Genomic DNA, 20017 nt, shown 5'->3' on the forward strand with positions numbered 1-20017 from the left:
GCGGCACAGTGACCCCCTCTGAGCACCCCGAGTTCCTCACGGACGGCTCCCAGATTTGGGGGTTTTCCCGGTTCACTTCATGGGCTTCTATACATTTCAGCTCCCTGTTTATATCCTTGCTGGGATCTGTATACTTTCAGGGAAAATGTCCTCGTGTCTGCAGACAAGCAAGTGCCAAGAGGAACCTGGCCTTTGGAGGGTACCCAGCCCTACCAATGTTCAGCCCACTGTGTCTCGGATCCAGCAAGACGCTACCCATTTCCAGCTCCATCCAAACAAAACAAGACATCAAGCTCAGAGGGAGGAAGCTGTAGACGTTGCCAGAAATTTAGTTTGCTCTGTCTTTTCTTTTTCCTAGAATGTTTCACAGCCAACGGTGCAGATTACAGGGGAACGCAGAACTGGACGGCACTGCAAGGTGGGAAGCCATGTCTGTTCTGGAACGAGACTTTCCAGCATCCTTACAACACTCTGAAGTACCCCAACGGGGAGGGGGGCGTGGGCGAGCATAACTACTGCAGGTAAGACCCTCCTCCAGTCTCTTCCCGCCTTGCTCACAACTAGGCAAAGCTTTGTCTTCCTTTTGGCCAACTCAGAAAGCCTTTCTTGCTACTATTGTAGAAACGTTTCTCGCAAAACTGCTTGCGCATGTGCACACAAACACACACACAAACACATAATCTCTTTTCAACTCGGGGCTCTTTGATGTTGGTTTTCAGAGCTCTGCTTTCCTGTCTGATCACTTCCACGTCTCTTTGGGAGGGTTTCCTTTGTTGGCGCTGCCACCAGAAGACTCGGCTTCTTGCCCGTGGATGTCATGGGCAAGCGGAGCACTGTCTGCAGCCTGAACCTCCCTCTGCTTCTGAGCTAAGGAAGATGCCCTGTGTTGTCCCACATCCTGCCAGCCCAGGAACACCTTGCTCTGGGAGCAGCTGTAGCCAGCAGATTTGTGCCGTTTCTTGCCTTTCAGTATCCTCAGGTGTTTCTCTGCTCTTTCACCTGCTGTCTGACCCTCATAGGGGCTGAACTCCATGGTGCTTCCGGTGTGTACTTGTGATTGTCAGGGGAGATGATCTATGGCTTTGATCAGATTCTCAAAGTTGTCAGTGATCCAAATCAGGTTGAGAAACATTGGTCAGTAGGGACCAGAGCACCTTTGGTTATAGCTACGTCTTAGGTATTTATACCCGGGGTCCTGGTTACGTGACTCATAGTTCAGCCATGAGCTGAATTTAATTATTATTAGGACAGGTACAAAGGCAGCCTCTTGAGCCACTGGGGCAGGGAAAAACAATCACTGAGCTACTCTCTGAGCCCCACACTCTGGCCCCAGTTCTAGCAGGATGTTGGGATCTTTGCACTGTTGACCCAGCTGAGACAACATATAGCTATACTGCACAGGCCCCAGTGTTTACCTGCTGCCCCCGCCCCCCCCCCCCACCGCCCAGGTGCCTTTGCCCACATCTAGGACCCTTGGGCTTCTCTGGAGTCTCCAGGCCTGTAGTCCATGTTGTCTTCATCTCTTTACTTCACCTCTATTCTAATGGACGCCAACTGGCCACTCCCTCAGAGCCACTAGGGCACTGTTTTTAGTTTGCTATTTGATTGCTGTTTTTTATATGTTACATTTTATTTTTTGTTTGTAATAGAAGTATTAAAAGTTTATTAAAAAATTTCTCAAACACCACAGATATATATATATATATATAGTTTAAATAAAGTCCTCATTTTACCTCTTCCCTCCCAAATCCTCTCCAGCAAGGCCTTCTTCCCAGAGGTAACAGCTTGTTCATCTGCTACTTCACAATTTGCTGTCTTTGGCATTTTAGCGTTAATGTTACACATGCTTATTAAATAACCCTTTTACATTTTATTTTCAAAGTTGTACATGATCATTAATTTTTTCCTTTCATATTTAAAAGAAATGAACCCCACTCTACTTCTGGCTATTTCCTTCCCCTAGCTTTTCTATTGGGAATAGTTGGCTTGGGTTAAGAAGAGTACTTAGAAAGAGAAACCAGTGTTTATTTTTCATTTTATCTTCTTGTTCTAAACTATCTTTGGTATTAGGCTGTTGGTTTATTCTCTTCTGTTGCCTTTTATCAAGCAAGTCTTCTCAGATGTGCTCCTGTTTTTAAATCCGATTTTAAATTTCCCATGAGGTTTAATTTACATGAAAAAAAATTGTTTTTCTTATAGATTAGCACCCAGTTCCACCACTAGGCTCTCACACCAAAGACTCCATATGTCAGTTGTGTCCGACTCTCTGCGACCCCATGGACTGTAGCCTACTAGGCTCCTCTGTCCATGGGATTTTTCAGGCAATAGTACTGGAGTGCATTGCCATTTCCTTCTCCAGGGGATCTTCCTGACCCAGGGATCAAACCCGGGTCTCCTGCATTGTAGACAGACACTTTACCCTCTGAGCCACCACACGCACCAGTAAATATCCATTAAGGAAACAGTAAGCACCAGGAGCACCACCTTCCTCCCGAGCCTTGGCTGGCAGCAGGCCTCTCCTTTGATTTGGTGAAATGTACCAGACCTGACCTAACAGTTTATGCTTCAAAAAAGGGACACTGAAATTGTCAATTATTATCACATTAGAGGGTCCCGGGACCTTTTGTTTTAGCACTGAAGCAGAGTCAAAGATGAATTTACTTGTTTTTTCTTAACCTATTCTGATGCTTTTCAGAATGGTTTTGACTTTGATAACAGACAATTGTTTTCAAAAAACTTTACCAAATCCTACATCAAAGCCAAACCCTGAATAGAGGGAGGAAAATGACAGTGAAATACTGTCTAAAGAAGGGCTTTGTACAAGTTCTCCAACTTTGATTTCTCAGCTGACAGCCGATACCATGTTTGTCTTACGTGATGTTTCCAATGCCATTCCAGTCGCGATGTCTGAGAGATGGCGAGTGATGGGAATGGCCTTCTCTGGGCTCTGCGTATCTGGGTTGGGGGTGGGAGGACAGAGAGGCCAGGACAGCAGGGCTGGTGCTGGCACCTGCCTTTGGGCACAAAAAATAAAAGGACCCTTTGTGCTTCAGGGTGGCTTATCTTCTGGGCCGCACAATAGGCTGATCCCTCCCAGGCCTGATAGGGGCTGCTCCAAAAGCTTAGGCCGCAGGGTCTTTGTGCCCATTTCCGGCCTAACCGGAGTGTCAGGTTTCCAGCCTTCTGAGTCCAATAAAGGGAGCTGGAAAAGCAACGGAGAGAGGCAAGGCTTTTCTGTGTCCAGTAACCCCGGCCATCTTTTGCTGTGTTTCCGCAGCACTGCCCATTATTGTCGTGGCATCTCAGAATTGAAAAGACCTTAAAGGCATTTATTCCAAGCTACTCGTTTAGAAATGTGAAATAAGTCTTTTGCAATTATTACTGCCATGTCAGAAGTTGGTACCAGGGTAACAGGACTCTATGTTCTGACTGAAACTCTTTGGTGTAGTTTTCTTTAGAAGTTTCTGAGAAGTTAGTATTTTGACGTGAAAATAGGACCCATTTCTATCACATGTGAGTTGACTGGCCTGATCCTGTTGAAAACTTGTCAGTGGAGTCTGGAACATGTGAATTTTATTTTGTTTAAAAATCACACAGTGTTCACTCTAGAAGACATAAGAAAATGAAGGGAATCAGAAAAGAAAAACATTAGAATTATTAATACCTATAGTTCCATCATCTAGGGATAAACTTTCAAGGATCTGGTGTATATCCGTCCCTAAATATATCTTTTCAAAAATGGGATTGTTGTCTTACATTGTCCCACTCCAGCACTCTTGCCTGGAAAAATCCCATGGATGGAGGAGCCTGGTGGGCTGCAGTGCATGGGGTTGCTAAGAGTCGGACACGACTGAGCGACTTCACTTTCACTTTTCACTTTCATGCATTGGAGAAGGAAATGGCAACCCACTCCAGTGTTCTTGCCTGGAGAATCCCAGGGACGGCGGAGCCTCGTGGGCTGCCCGTCTATGGGGTCGCACAGAGTAGGACACGACTGAAGCGACTTAGCAGCAGCAGCAGTCATACATTGTGTTTTAGAACTGCCTTTAAAAAAAAAACCTAACAAGACGTGTGAATATCTTTCCATGTTAATAAATGTGTCTCTATACCACATTTTTACCAGCTGTCTAGCTTTCCCTTATATGGACATATTTATTTAACCAACCTTTAATTATTGTTTCTAACTTTTTTGCATTGTGAAAATGCTGTGATGCACATCTTTGCAAGTAAAGATTTCCCTAAAATATAACATTGAAAGAGAAATTGTGCAGTAAAGAGGGTTTTGCGTATCTTGGGCTGCCGTCTATGGGGTCGCACAGAGTCGAACACGACTGAAGCCACGCAGCAGCAGCAGCAGCAGAACCTTTGACTCTGAGCCTCCAAGTCTCCATCTTGGCCGTTTGCTCCATTCGTTGTTTATGCACAGTTCTCTGTGCACCTGTGCTGGCCCAGTCATGGCATCCGCATGTTCACAGTTAAGGTGCCAGGGCTGTTTGGAATCATCTATTCAGTGGTCAGTTGTCCCGGTCACACTGCAGTGAATTTGTGTAGACACACTTCACTGTGCTCACCCCACTCCCCCCTCAAGCTCTGAAGTTTCTGTGGCAGTGGACTGCATTGTTCTTGTAGTAGTTACCACTTTTTTCTTCTTTATGAGAGGTGCCATTAAGATACATATGAATTATTAGAAACAACACAGGAGCTGAAGATTTTTTGTCTGTTTGGTTTGGTTTTGGTCGGGGGTGGGGGTTGGTAAAACTGAAAAGCAATGAGCCAGTTGACTTAAAACAAAGGGAATGTTACCGGGTGTGTCCTTTTCCCTCCCCAGAAACCCAGACGGTGACGTGAGCCCCTGGTGCTACGTGGCAGAGCACGAGGACGGTGTCTACTGGAAGTACTGCGAGATCCCCACCTGCCAGAGTAAGGCCCTGACTCCCCCTTGCCCCCGAGCACTAGGCTTTCGAGTGGAGGCCAGTACCCCAGCGTGGGGTCAGGAGGAGGGCAGATAGTGCAGGCAGGCAGGTGGGATTCCTGGAGCAAATGGGAGGAAAAGCCACCTGGGCTGAAGATTTTCACTTCTCTCATGGAGGCTTTTTGGGAAGGAGACCCTCAGGTTCTCTCAGGACCCCCTTCCCTCCATGGATAAGCCCAGAACTTCACCTTCCACTGGCCTTCCTCACACTGATTTTTTCATGGGTAGAGATGCACCAGCTTGGTAGCAGTCCAGAAAAAGAAACAGTACCTTGCACTTTGGGGAGTTAATTTTCAAAAATGAGGGAATTCCCTGGTAGTCCAGTGGTTAGGACTCAGCACTCTCACTGCTGGGGCCTGACTTCAATCCCTAGTTGGGAAACTAAGATCCCACAGGGTGTGGCCAATTTTTTTTTTTTTTTAAGAATGAATGAAGAGCCTTTTATCAACATTAAAACTAAGTTGTGACTCTACTTACTGTTTAGATTTGATGTACTGTGTCCCCTGAAAGCTGGTGTTCAGTAAATGTCTAATTAGATACCTTCAAAACCGATGTGATAGCTCCTTTCCTCACATTAGCATAAAGATGTTCTATTGTTATATTACAGTAGCTCACAATTTGTCACTCCCTACTACAGGAAGACCCACTTTCTTCAGCCTTTTAGTACAAGATCTGTCTTCTAATCTGTTCATTCCTTCATTCCCTATTCAGTGTTTATTATATGTATGTAAAGGCAGAAAGGTATCTTGATCCTCAGGGCATACGTGATATGTCAGGGGAACTTAGAAATATACTTGAAAATAAGGTTGAAAATGTTGTGGGAAGATTTAACATATGGAAATCAAAACTAAACATGGTAGCCATAAGGCGTTTACTAATCTGTGTTTATAATATCTTGTTAAATATGCCAGAGGAATAGAGTTTCTCAGTTCTTAGAGCTGAAGGAAAGGACTGCTCTTTCATAATAATCCTACACAGACTTTTTCTCTCATGATTTAAATCTACCCTTTGTCCTGCCTTCTCTCCCACTCCTCAGGTCAGGAAGGGGTATGGAGGTCCAAGTGGGACCCAGGCCTCTCTCCCCATGCCCACCTTGTGGGACCCAGGCCTCTCTCCCCATGCCCACCTCAGCAGTCTGAATTCTGCTGCCTCAGGGGGACCAGTGCTCACTTTCGTGAGCTAAACTTTCGCATGTCTCACTACTGCCCAGCAGTTAGGCCCTCACTTCCCTGTCCTTCCAGCCTGGTATACCTTGATTCAGCTCCACCAAATTGAGAAAACTGTAAAGACCAGAAGAATAGGCTTTTGCCCAGGCTGCTTAATCAAATTTTTAAAATGAAAACCATCTCTTTTGGCTCTAGTTTTGTGAAGAAGGAAGGGGCAGGGGGAGAGGAAAGCAGATTTTCCTCGGTCCATTTGTTTTGCACAATGATGGTCTTTTAGTACCAGCCTATGTCATTCTCTTAGGAATGGCAAAGAGGGGGTTTCAGTCCGAGTGCTTTTATTTGGAAAGATAATCCTCAGCTCTCATTTATAAAATATAATTTGGGCCAATGGAAGCAGACTCACGTGGTCACTGAGACCAAGTTCCAGAGTAGAGAATTCCAGCAAAATAGTACGAACCACCTAGGTCCCCTCTAATTTGTCAGATGTGTCTCACTGTTCCAGAAAAGAAAAACTAAATATTATTTTTCTTAAAGGCGCTTTCATAACCCTCTCAGAGCTTCTAAAGCTGGCCTTAAAATGGTCAAGGTGGGAAGACTCACAGAAGTTGGGAATGAGAACTGGGAGCCCTTGGTTTAGGGCAGTGGGAAGAGGGAGCCGTATCTGGCTTTGGTCCTTTGGAAAACCCTTCTGTTCACCAGGGTCCCCACGAGCTGGGCCTCAGACCTTGAGTCTGCAAGGACATTGTGCTTTTAATTTGTCAGATTAACAGAGTTGAGAAAACCTCCTAAGCTGTTTGCAGCAGGAGACCTTGGTAATTGCCTGACAGACTCAACTGAGATCCAGCCTGCCTATTTTAGGCCAGTTTTGCCCTATTTCTGGATGTGGAGTCATAATTTTCATGAATAATACTAACCCTCTGTGTGAAGCCTGCTATTCATGATCAGCATTGAACTTGTCATACAGGAAAAGGCCTGTGACATGATCAGATTCCTGGAAAGTTCATATCTGAATATAACAGACCCAGCAGGAGCCAGGGGGAATGAATGTTTAGGGACAAAGCCGAGTGTGGTTGAATGGTGGGCCATTGTGTGGAGACCGGAATCTCTGTTACGCAAAGAGCTAAAACGAGTAGGCAGGCAGAGACCAAGTCTGATTCAAAAGGGAGCAAAGAGAGATCTGAACTACTCTCTTGACCTATGGAGCCTGGATCAGAACTTACTGTTAAAAGGGGAACAACCCCCAGGAAATTGGATTTGCTCTTCAAACTGCTTCTGCCAATATGTTTCCCAGAAAACCCATTCTTATCACAGAGAGAAGAAATACAGATTTTTAAAAGGAAATCCCAACATCAAGTTTACCATCCCTGTTTGTCCCGCCTCCTGAATCTCTTAAGTCCTGTTGACTACTGAACAGGAAATCATTTGGCTTAATGTCCAGCCTTTGCGTGTCTGTCTCTTGTTAAATAGTCAGCCTCACCAGTCCTATTCCTGTTTATTTCATTGCTTTTGAGGGACAGGCACTGTAATACCCTGCATGGCTTTTGTTTGTTCTCTTTTATCTACAAATTCTTTATAAAAGTTTCATACAGTTTTTGAAACTAAGTAGTCTAGTTGGGGGAGAACAGAACCTGCAAATGGTGTTTAAAGACAAATACGGTTTTCTTCACATCCCTGATTAGAGCCTGAGGCCACAGGCATGAGAAATTTATCATGTCGGCTCCAAGAGCTATTTTTGGTTTGCAATAAAATTTTCACCTGATTTCTACACACTCAACTATAAAAATTCCCCTTCGAATTAAGGAAATTTGAATCCTGACAGTGTTAGATTATATTAAGGAATCACTGTTAACTGTAATAGCTACAGTGATGGCATGCATATAGAGAGAGCCCTTTTAAATTACAGATACACACTGAAGTTATAGTATATCTGAGATTTGTTTTAAGTGATCTAGCCTTCCAAAGAGTGAGTGGGTGGGACGGGTGCAGGGGAAACAGATGAAATAGGAATATTTTTTCTAAAGCAGCTATTTGTTGATGCTGGGTGAGGGCTCATATTCTTTCCTACATTTTGTGTATGCTTGAAAGTTTCAATTACAAAAAATAGTTTTTGTAATACTGAAAAAATTTGTAATGTTTAAAGAATTTTAAACTGAATGTGTAAACACATTCAAAGTATCCAGGTTCAAGTGTATAACATGACTCACCTAAACTGTACTTTTTAAACATAGTTCATAGGTATTTGGGTTAGTTAATAAACTTTTAATAAGTTTAATACTGTTAGTTATTAAATTTATTTAAAATTAGTTATTAAAGTTTAAAATCACAAGGACCTTAGAAGTGATTAGCTGTGACAAACGACATTATTTAAGCTCTAACCATATAGTAGGGGACACAGGGGTGGCATGGTCTGCAGCCAGTGGGGAACCCCTAGTTTAGAACTGAAGGCCGTACATAAACAGATGAGCATATGTGAGATGCTCTGCCTACGTGAGATGAGCAGAAGGACGGGAGCGCTGAAGAGGGGGGTCTGCTCTGCACAGGCGGGTGGCAGGGCTGCTTTGCCAGAGGGCTTCTGGAAGAAGTAGGGCCTTAGTGCAGGGCTTCTCCCACTTTACGGCACCTACCATCACTATTGCTTATTAACATGCAGGTTCTCATTCAGTAGCTCTGGGACAGACCTGGGATTCTGTGTTTCTAACAGGCCCCTGGGATACTGGCCCTGCAGAGCTGCACTGTAAGCAGCCAGGGTAGGGTGGGGCAGAGGGAAAAGTTTGCATGCGTGCACACACACACTGGAATTCTCATGCACATCAGTGTTGCTAAGACATCGGTTTTAAGAAAAAAAGGTCAGGAAATGAGGTCTGAGAAAAATTAGACGGGGCCAGATCATGGTCTGGGTACAAAACCTGACCCAGAAAGACAGTGATGAGGCCTGGGGGAGTGCCAGGGTCAGAAGGAAGCCCTTCTCCATTACTTCCTAAGCCTCTGTGTCGGGGATTCGGGGCATTGTTCCTCCCTCCTAATCCGGGAGAAGTTCTCTCCTGGTGGCATCATTCTCCCAGACTTGCCCTAGGAGGACGCCAGCAACAGCACCTCTGCCACTTGGGACCTTTGGTCAGTGACCTCCCTGGCTTAAGTTCCTTTTAATTAAATGACACCCTGACTTTGTTCAAACAGATTTGTTGTTCCTTATAGAAATGCAACCCAAAAGAGCAGGGTTTGAAAGCTTCTAATTGTGATCCCTAATAAGAGTTTTTAAAGTTCGATATTAGTGTATGTGCTGCCAAAGCGAGCACTAGAGTTTCTAAACTTCAGACTTTGAGTAAAAAGCCAAGGGCACTTTGGCAGTGATGGTCAAGGCAGGCCCTCAACTACAGAAAATGTTTTGCTTCTGTCAGCACTTTTTGCATTTTAATGTCAGAAGTAATTTTTTAATGTTTTAGCTTTTTTCAATTATTATTGAGTACCTCATATGTAAAGCACTTATATTCACATTACCTTTTCAACAATTCTGTGAAGCAGGTGGTATGTTCCCTCCCTCCTGCCCTCCTTGGTCAGATGAGAAAATGAAGCTGGAGTGGTTAAGTGATTTGATGAGGATTACCCTCTGAGCCAAATAGGATTTGAGTCTAGGACTCTTCATGGCAAGGCCAACCAGTGCCCTTTCCCTCCCAGGACTTGTGAACAGCCCCATTTCCTTTATTTCCTTAAAAGTGGGGGGCTTGGGATGGAATCAGGCTAGAGTTGAGGTCATTCTTAAGAGTTTTTCTTTGGGGATTGTTTGGGAATTTGTGTTTGAAATTCTGATAGTATGCTGAATTATTAGGATTGCTTTTCAACACTGGGAAAACCAAAGGATTAACTCAGTGGCGACAGAGGGTCTGCAGTTCAAGCTGTTAGCCCCAAGCCATCTCCTTTCTCCTCTGAGTTTGGGAAATCCCAGGCCCCAGGAGTAAGCAGGCTGCGTTAGTATCCAGGAAGCATTCACTGCAGGCAGAGCCACTCTGGACACGTTGGGCCCGTCTCCACGGGTGTTCTCGGCCCAGCTGTTCTCAGCTGGGAAGGGGCTCCCCACAGGTGGACCCTTGGCATGAAACCATTCATCAGCGGCCTTGTCCCAGCCTCAGGGTCTCTCCCAACACCGTGTTCCTGTTGCTCTGAACTTCACCTTGAAAAAGACACATCTCTGCACGTCACTAACACTTTACAGCTAAATAATGAAACCTCAAACTATAGCCCATAGCCAAAGCAATATTGAAATTGAAATGAACATTAATACTGTACTTTATGCAGTCTCATTTTTCACCGTTTAAGTGAATGAACCCTTTTAGGTTACCAGAATTAGCGGTCAGAATCCTTTTTTGATTATTTATTTTTTATGTTTGTTTTCCCAACCGGACTAAACTGTTCAAATACAGGCACAGGTTCTAGAATCTCTGTGAGGGACAGACCTTAAAGTGGTGGGGACCCAAGGTTTCTTTGAAACCTGTATTTGCTCAGTGGGGCTCTCATTTTATTTGGACTGTATGTCTGTTTACGGAGGGGTGCTAATAGAATTTATGGGGGCTTTCCCCCCTCAAACCATATATTTTAACAGTCTTCTACAGCCCCTTGCACAGTGCAGGCTTTAATAGTTCAGTCGCTCAGTCGTATCCAACTCTTTGTGACCCCACAGACTGCAGCACACCAGGCTTCTCTGTCCAGCACCAATTCCTGGAGCTTGCTCAAACTCATGTCCATCAAATTGGTGATGCCATCCAACCGTCTCATCCTCTGTTGTTGCCTTCTCCTCCTGCCTTCAATCTTTCCTAGCATCAGGGTCTTTTCCAGTGAGTCAGTTCTTCACATCAGGTGGCCAAAGTATCAGTCCTTCCAATGAATATTCAGGACTGATTTCCTTTAAGATTGACCAAGGGACACTCAAGAGTCTTCTGTAATATCACAGTTCAAAAGCATCCGTTCTTCGGTGCTCAGCTTTCCTTGTAGTCCAACTCTCACATCCATACATAACTACTGGAAAAACCATAGCTTTGATTAGGCAGACCTCTGTTGGCAAAGTAATGTCTCTGCTTTTGAATATGCTCTCTAGGTTGGTCATAGCTTTTCTTCTAAGGAGCAAGCGTCTTTTAATCTCATGGCTGCAGTCACCATCTACAGTGATTTTGGAGCCCCCTAAAATAAAGTCTATTACTGTTTCCATTGTTTCCCCATCTGTTTGCCATGAAGTGATGGGACTGGATGCAGGCTGTAATAGATGCTCACCAAATATGCTTGCTGATGTGATTGTCATATCTCTCCCAGGAAGAGACAACACAATCCAGTGGAAAGACCTCGGCCTCCAAAGTCCTTCACCTCAGGTTGGAATCATCACTTGCTTATAGCTCACGGCAAAATGACTCCTCTGTTAGCCTTGGTCTCCTCATCTCTACCTTCCAGGGTCATTTTGAAGATTAAATGAGTAAAATACACATGTCTCTAAGTCCAGAGACCTAGCAGAAGGTAGGCAGAAAAGTATGGGCAGGGACTGTGGTGGCCTGTGCTGCCTCTAAGGTGTGGACTACCACTGGCATGTTCCTAATATCCAATTCCTAAACAGGTTCTTCCCAACCTTTGTTTTATTGCTGTCCAGTCCTGTATTATCTGATTGGCCCCAGGGCCCTGGAGTGTGCCTCAACTGCTTGCCTGGAGGCTGTTCCCCTGGGGCCTAGTGTGACCCTGTGCTCAGGGAACACCGGATGCCCTGCATTCCTCTGACAGTACAGTTTTATGGTTTCAGAACAAGCATATCTTGATTACTCATTGTTTTTGGCAGTGGATGTTATTTAATTTCTCATTAAAAAATTGAGACTTTCTGAACCAAGTGGACATTTTCCTCAGCGACAGTTATATATGTTGCATTTAAAAAATGTTCTAAAGCATATTAGTAGGTTAAAAAGGGAAAATCATTCAGATCAGTAAGGACAATTTTACTGACAATCTTTATACCAGCACTGGCCTGTAAAAAATACACATGAACATAAGGAATAGTCCCACCCTCAATCTTATGATGTAATTAGGAATCTGAGCTATAAACACAGGAGAAAATTGGAGACCAGCCACCAATTATATAAATAAGATTGAGTTATGTGGTAGAGAGCTGTGAGTTTTTGAAGTTGAGAGGGCTCGGTTAGGGTTGGGGAGCTGGAGGCATCATTAGGGAGAAAGGCCAGAGGGGCTGGAGGGGTCAGGGCCTCACAGGTCAGGGAACAAACAGACAGACAGAGACTTAGAGGAGGGACACGGGACTGCTTTACATGTCGGTGGGAGTTACGCTGCCCAAGGAAAGGAGTGGACAGAGAGGAACTGAGTGGGAACCTTGAAAACCAGGGCTGATTAGATTGAGGCTCACATACAGGGAAAGCCCTCCTCATTCAGGAAGATGAACTCAGAAGTCCACCATATTCTATTAATCAAAGGAAGTCACAAGGTCAGTACTGATTCAAGAGGAGAGGAAATTGGTTCCAAGTTGAAAGTGGGGAGTCGCACACATGTATGAGAAGGGAGGAAATTATTAGAGCCTCCTTTGGAGACGGTCTACCATGTTCTATCCCCAGAAATTCACTTTCAAAGAAAGAACTCCTGCCAGAGGAGAACTGTCTCTGTGATACATCAGGGTCGTTATGGGGGTCAGAACCCTTAGGAACTTTTCCTGCCTTCCCCAAGGGTAAAATTTCATAGGGGAAGACAAGGCCTTGTTTACTTACTTATTTGGGTGAGTCGCTATGAGACTCAGACATGAGTAGAAGAATCAGAGTGACTGAAAATGAGAACTGATATTTAGAAATAAAGTTACAGAGGTAGAGGAACTTCCCTTGAGCTCCAGTGGTTATGACCCCGTGCTGTCACTTGCATGGGGCTTGGTTTGGATCCCTGGTCAGAGAACTAAGATCCTGCAGGTTGCATGGCATGGCCAAAAAAGAAAAGTTGCAGAGTTAGAATGGGGCCATGTTATGGTAGGACTTGGACCAAGCTGGCAACTCTCAGGTTTTTAAAGGAAGTTGTAGTTGGACAGGATGGAATACAGGGTGCTCATGGTCATGGGCTGAGAGTATGGAATAATCCACACCTAACCTATTGATGCTGTGAGGGAAGTCTTTGAAATGACTGGTCATCTGATAGGACTATCAATGGCATCATCTCATGTATGCTTAGTTCCTTATTCCCTTCTCCTCCAGAAGAGAGAATTCAGCTCCTGAGGCACCAGTGTGAAGGCAGAAGGTAGTGAATGACATTATGATGTTTATAATAATCAGCTTCACCTGCCCCACCCCCCACCCCGCCCCACCCCGCCTTCTGTAGCAGGAAACTTGTTGCTTGTTCTTGGAACTTTCCCGTCGAGGAGTTAGTAGAAGCCAGTATACATATATCATTTTGGTGTTTTGTTAATACTTTCAAACAGTGTACATTGAAAACAGAATCATTTATTCATTTTCATAAAATTCTCCCGATGCATTTCATCACACATTAGTGATCAGAAATGATATGTAATTTCCCAGTCCCTGCCCACAAGACCTGAGTAGGACCTGACTGTGAATTGAAGGAAGATTCACCCTAACTCATGGATTGTGCGAGAATCAACTGCTGTTGGGTTTGATTGATTGTAGATGGGTTGTGGTGTGGTATATCTGAAGGCTATTGAATGCAACTTACAGTGCTTAATAAAAAATCTTTATTTTTTAGTATAAAAAAAGTAAAACAAGCAATCGCTGCATAGTTTCCTAAAGGCCAGATTTTATTTGTAAGATAATGTAAAAGATGTTCCCCAGAGCCAGGGCAGAGTTTTCTAAAATGCAAGAGAGAAACTTTGCTTCCGGTTTCTTAAACAGATCTCTCAGATTTGGCAGTAGACAACACAATGATGGATCAGGACTTCTTATGCAAATTACCAGCTGAAGATTTTTATTCAGATTGAACTTTTACAATAAAGGGCAGGCTTTCTTCTTTGTCAAGAATTGTCTGCAAGGAATAGAACTCACTCAAGCTAACTTGAGCGCAAGAGATTTATTGGAAGGGTGTTGGGAGAATATCACAGAATCCAATCCCTGTGTCCCAGAACCTGGGAAGGAGGTGCCCACACTTACCATCTGTCTGTGGGGCCGCACGGTCTCACTCTCAGCGCCTCTTTCTCAGTATAGAGTCCATTCTTCTTCCTCTTTGTGGACCAACAGAATCAGCTCACTTATCCACTCACGTGGCCCAGACATGGCTTGTTGCCTTAATACAGGCTTGACCGAATCCCACAAGTCCTGTGCCTGCAGTTCAATACCTAGAATCCTAATTCCAACTTCCTGGGAGAGGGAGTCTGGTGACCCCAGTGGGGATCAGCAGTGGCCAAGGATGGGGCTCACAGGCCTGCCCCCAGCCAACAGCAGGTCCTCCAAGACGATGGTTCTCAGAGAAGGGCTGTTGGCCATGGAGGCCCTGTAGAGGTGTGAGGTGCACCTTCAAAGTGAGACCACAGTTATATCCAGTTGTAAAGGCTGTTTAGCAAGTCTGCATGGTTGGTTCCCAACATGCTTGTGGCAGTGAGAAGACAGTAGTTCCTGGGTTAATCTGAAGAGAGAACCATCTTCCCTCAGCTACCTCTAAAACTTTTACCTCTGTCAAGAACCCTGAATCTCTGAAAAGGTTGTTGGTAATTAACTGTCACATTTTAAAGCACCAAATGTGGTAAACAAGGGGTCCATTTATATTTTCAGATGATTTTTAAAAATTGAAAATGTGGAAGCCTCTTTGGTAAGAGAAAAAAAATGCATGACCAAGCCACAGGACTTTAAAGTGGTCTTGAAAGTAAAAAAGGAATTTGAGAACAAATATCCTTTTACAAATTGACTTTCCCTCCCTGCTTCTGGGAAGAACTCAGGGTGGGACACGGTCTGGAAATCCACTCAGCTGACCAGTCATGCTTTTGAAGACAACAATGACGTGTCTTCTCTGGCGAGACTTGGAGCCACACTTTCCAGTGATAGTCAGCAGCAGCGACAGCCCTCAAAGGCTGGCCTTGCGGTGCACAGAGCGCCAAGGGACTAACGTGTCTGCAGACTTAGCCCTTCATCTTAAGGAGTCACTTTCGTTTAGCTCCCAGACTGGCCTTATCAGGAGAGGGACGCCAAGGGAAAAGCTGTGGCGTGAGCACTCTGGAGCTGACCTCTGCTCTCCAGGGAGAACAGCCTCTCGTGTATCCCCCACTCAGGGCCCTTAGCCTGGCCGAACTGTGGCTTCTTCTTGGTCACCTAGGAAACTCATCTCCTGTCTGCCTTCCTGAAAGGGCTGTGGGTTTCATGGGAAAGGCTTGCATGGCAGTGCACTGGATCTACCTAGATGTAGAGGTGAACATTTTAATATCTGGAATCAAATCCAGTTTTCCAAGATAACTGCCTTTGATCTTATCTTTTAATTCAGTGCTGCTTTACTCTTCTATCAACCCAGCAGGTTATCCTGGTTTGTGTGGGAAATGGTGAAAGCCTTTTTGTATGTAATGATAGCAAACAGTGTTTATTCAGCACATGCTATATTGCCAGGCCTTGTGGTGTATACTTTATTTACATTATCTGATTTTAATTCTCACAAGAACCGTTTGAGGCCCGTACCATCCACTGTGGATGAACCCGAGCTTAGAAGGGCCATGGCAGAGGGACCCAAGTTCACCCTGGGGTCCGTCTGTCAAAAGCCCACATTTGTGATTGTTGCAAAACGCTGGTTGCTTCTGGACGGGTGATGGTAGCACCAGCGCCCTTCAGAACATTGCCAAGAACTGGGAAGTAGGCAAACAAACAAAAGCTCTGAGCTACTGTATGGACAGCCGAAATCGAGAAGGAAACGTAGAGGCCTCCCCTCTTTCAGAAACTATTCTTTTTTTCCACACAGTTCTGATAAGCTCGATAGTTTTGTTGTAAGCCTACTTAGTTTTTAGTGTTAATTGCTCAGTTGTGTCCAACTCTTTGCGACCCCATGGACTGTAGCCTGCCAGGCTCTGCTGTCCATAGAACTCTCCAGACAAGAATACTGGAATGGGTTACCATTTCCTTCTCCAGGGGATCTTCCCGAGGATCGAACCCCAGGATCAAACCTGGGTCTCCTGCACTGCAGGCAGATCTTTTGCCTTCTGAGCCACCAGTGAAGTTCATAAGCCTAAGCCTAAGAAGCAGCAAATTAAGAAGCTAAGTCAAGACCACAGGCACTGACAAGCAAGTAAGCACTAAGACTCCTTCCAGTGCTAATATTCTGAAGGTTCAGCAGCCCCAGCTATAACCATGGAGACTGATTAACTGTTAGAGTCAGACACAAGAACACAGGAAAGCACACAGTCTGGGGCCATTTGGTGACATACATCTGGTGACCTCAAGCCACCCAGAAACAAAGGACGTAGGTTAAACTAAGTTGTTTGTGTTTTTTTTAACTATCTAATGCATTTTAGAAGTTTCATCCAAAATGATGAAGATAGAATTTTACCTTTTAAAGTTAACCTCTAGTGGAGAACCTGGTTATCTGGAGTGGTGTTTCTAGCTAGCCAAAGAAGACAGTGAGAAGTCAAAACCTAAGTGGACGTCAAGATGCAGGTCAGCTCTCCTCTCACTCTGCTCTGCACTCTTGACTCCCTGCTGCCTGACAGGTACCTTAACCCACACTCTCCACAAGTTTAGCTGGCAACGTGGGACACATCTGTTCATTGAGCACCCAGTTTCGGGGCACCCACTGTATGGCTGGGGCCATACCAGGCCCTGGGAATACAATGGTGTGCAGAAGATACAGTCTGGCCCTTAAGTTCATGGTTAATCGACAAATGAGACGTAAACAGGTGTTTAGAATCAGGTTTCGCGCAGGCTGCTACAGGAGCACACCACAGGGGCGTGCAACGTTCTCTGTGGAATGGGAGGATGACGGGAGGCCTGTGGGGCTTCCCGAGGGGAATGATGCTCAGGCTGCCATCCTAGGCAGAGAAGAGTGTTCTAAGCAGAAGGAACAGCTTGTAAGAAAGGCCAGAGGCCAGAGAGCCATGTGCATGTGGGCAACTTGCAGATACACTATAATGTATCTTGGGTTTCATATAGAACGTGAGCCGAGGGACAGAGAGAGGGGTCATGCTGAGGGGGTGGGATAGAGGAGCAGCATGGATCAGGTAGGGCCTTGGGTCCCATATGTGAGTTTGGACTTGATCCTAGAGGATGACCCAGGAGCTCTGAGGGTTTCAGGCAGGGCCCCTGCATACCTCTGTAGCTCCTGGTGCCTTCCCGTCTCTCTTTCACTGGTCGCACTCGCTTCTTTATGTTCCTAAAAAAACCAGGGTCATTCTTGCCTTAGGCCTTTGCCCTTGGCCTTCTTTCTGCCTGGAATGTACTGTAAAGGTTATTCTGGTTGCAGTGTACTAACTAGATTAGAGTAGGGTGAGCCTAGAAACAGGGAGATGGAACAGGAGGCTGATAGAATAGTCTGAGTGGAAGAGGTGTGTGTTCTCAGTCATGTCTGATTCTTTGCAACCCCAAGGATTGTAGCCCACCAGGTTCCTCTGTCCATTGAATTTTCCAGGCAAGAATACTGGAGTAGGTTGCCACTTCCTATTTAGGGGATCTTCCTGGCCCTAGGATTGAACCCACATCTCTTGTGTCTCCTGTATTGGCAGGCAGATTCTTTACCACTAGCACCACCTGGGAAGCCCCGGATGGGAGGGGACAGTGGCTTAAACCAGGGAAATAGCAGCCTGGATAGAGAGGTGGACAGGTGTCTGAAGTATTTTAGGAGATAGAATGGACAGTGTCTGGCAGGCAGTTGACATGTTGTCAAGGACGATACTAAGGCCACTGTTGTCCAGACGGAGGGAGCAGCAGCGTGGTGTGGGCTGGTTTCCAGGTTCTGTCTCCGTGGGGTGTTCTGGAGCCTCACTGCCCTCCTGGAACTGAACATGAGCTCCCTGAATTTGCTTACCGAATTGTTGTGAATAAACCTGATAGGTTCCAGCTGCACCCACGCAAACCATGACCTTGTTTATGTCTAATGTTAACATTTATGATTCTGTGCCTTGGGCTGTCTATAAATAAATACATAATAACATGCCTATTTGTGAGCATGGAATGGAATAAATGAGACAGAAATCAGAGTAAATGACCAAGATGATCACAATCAAGTAGCTCTTATTAAAAACCATTCAACGCATGCTTCAGGTTTCCATGTGTAAGGCCCCTTTAACAAGCTTATACGATACACCCCTAACTAGAGATGCTTAGCTCACTGCATTTGTTTAAACTCTAAAGCCCAGCCATTCCCAAGCCAGGCCCCCACTGAGTGCTGAACTCCTACTGCCTAGATCTTTTCTGTTTACATTTGCTACTATAGAGATTTGGTTTGTTTCCGAAAGATGCATTTTAACATTTGTGTGGTGAGCCACATTTGTTATATTTGACCCATGAGTGACGCAAGGGAGAAGGGTAACCACTTTGCTTAGAGGGGGGGAGGGTGACTCTTTGGGTTAGCTTCCTGCCAGTTTAAAATGAGCTGGTTAGATGTAGATGGTGGCAGAAATTGAAAAGTGTATGTGTGTGTGTGCACGTGTGTGTATTCTTATGTGCCAAAAACTAGTATGGCTGTAAAGTTTACTCAGTTGGACCATGCTGCTTTCCAGTCTTAAACAAAAAGTGCTTTCTAAGAATCTATATGTCTCACTTTGGAATTTGATAATATGTAACTCTGACTGGCTTAGAAGTGCTTCTAGGACCAGACCTCATTCGTGTCTTTTATCTTGAGTGATGTGAACTGTAAGGAGCCAAATAGAGACTATAGGGAAAGGGCTTCATCTGATGGTGGAGTGATTCCATAAATTAATAACACAGATGAAAAACTAAGGGGCAGAGAGGTCCATTTGTCCATTGTCGTTTAGTCGCTAAGTCATGTCCAACTCTTTGTTACCCCGTGGACTGTAGCCCACCAGGCTTCTCTCCATGGGATTTCCCAGGAGAGAATACTGGAGTGGATTGCCATTTCCTTCTCCAGGGGATCTTCCCGACCCAGGGATCAACACTGTGTGTCCTGCATTGGCAGGCAGATTCTTTAGTGAGCCTAGCTGAGCCACCTAGGAAGCCATAATTTGTCTGTGGCTCAAAATACATTCCTTTACTCAGTGAGCGTATATTTAGATGCCTGTTATATAGGTGTGTTAGTCACCTACTGCTGTAACAGATCACTCTAAAATTCAGTGAGCACACACCTTTGTCACTCACACTCTCTGTAGGTCAGGAGATCTGGACATGGTTGACCAGGTCCTCTGCCTCAAGGTCTCCGGTGAGGCATCTGCCAGGGCCGGGGTCTCATCTGAAGGTTCTGCTGGGGAGGATCTCCTTCAGGCACGCATAGCTTTTGGTGGGATTCAGTCTCTGCAGAAACTGGAAGTCTCAGCTTCTTGCTGGCTATTGGCTGAAGGCCATTCTTATGACCTCTGATGTGATACATTGCTCTATTAGAATATATAAGCCAAGAAGGCAGTAGAGAGAGTCGACTGGCAAGACCAAAGTCAGAGCTCTTGTAGTCCAGTCACAGAAGTAACTCCTCTCAACTCTACCACATTCTGTTGGGCAAAAACAAATCCCTTGTCCAGCCCACACTCCAGGGGAGGGAATCACACAGGGGCACAAACACCAGGAGGTGGGGTCACATATATTTAGGTTTCTTTATTCTCAGTTGCAGCTTTTTCTACTAGACTAGACCATCTGACTTTTGTAGTTGTGAAACGCTAATACATCCACTGTGGTAAACAGAATAATCCCCCTCCCCCAAAAGTCTACGTTGTAACCACCAGAATCTTCAAACATGTTACCTTAAGTGGCACACGTGATGCAGATGAGAATTTTGA

At 45.1% G+C, this 20017-nt stretch overlaps 1 protein-coding gene across 2 annotated transcripts in view; it reads left to right on the top strand.

Annotated features, from left to right (window-relative positions):
* The window catches only part of KREMEN1 (kringle containing transmembrane protein 1), a 54453-nt gene that overhangs the window by 17400 nt on the left and 17036 nt on the right, over positions 1–20017 (top strand). For both annotated transcript variants that reach the window (XM_069557186.1, XM_069557185.1), the window contains exons 2-3: positions 359–521; positions 4829–4920. In XM_069557186.1, the coding sequence (XP_069413287.1) occupies positions 359–521; positions 4829–4920 (255 nt within the window). The remainder of the gene's footprint in view (positions 1–358; positions 522–4828; positions 4921–20017) is intronic.

The sequence above is a fragment of the Ovis canadensis genome, chromosome 17, assembly GCF_042477335.2.
Source record: "Ovis canadensis isolate MfBH-ARS-UI-01 breed Bighorn chromosome 17, ARS-UI_OviCan_v2, whole genome shotgun sequence".
In the NCBI taxonomy this organism is placed as follows: domain Eukaryota; kingdom Metazoa; phylum Chordata; class Mammalia; order Artiodactyla; family Bovidae; genus Ovis; species Ovis canadensis.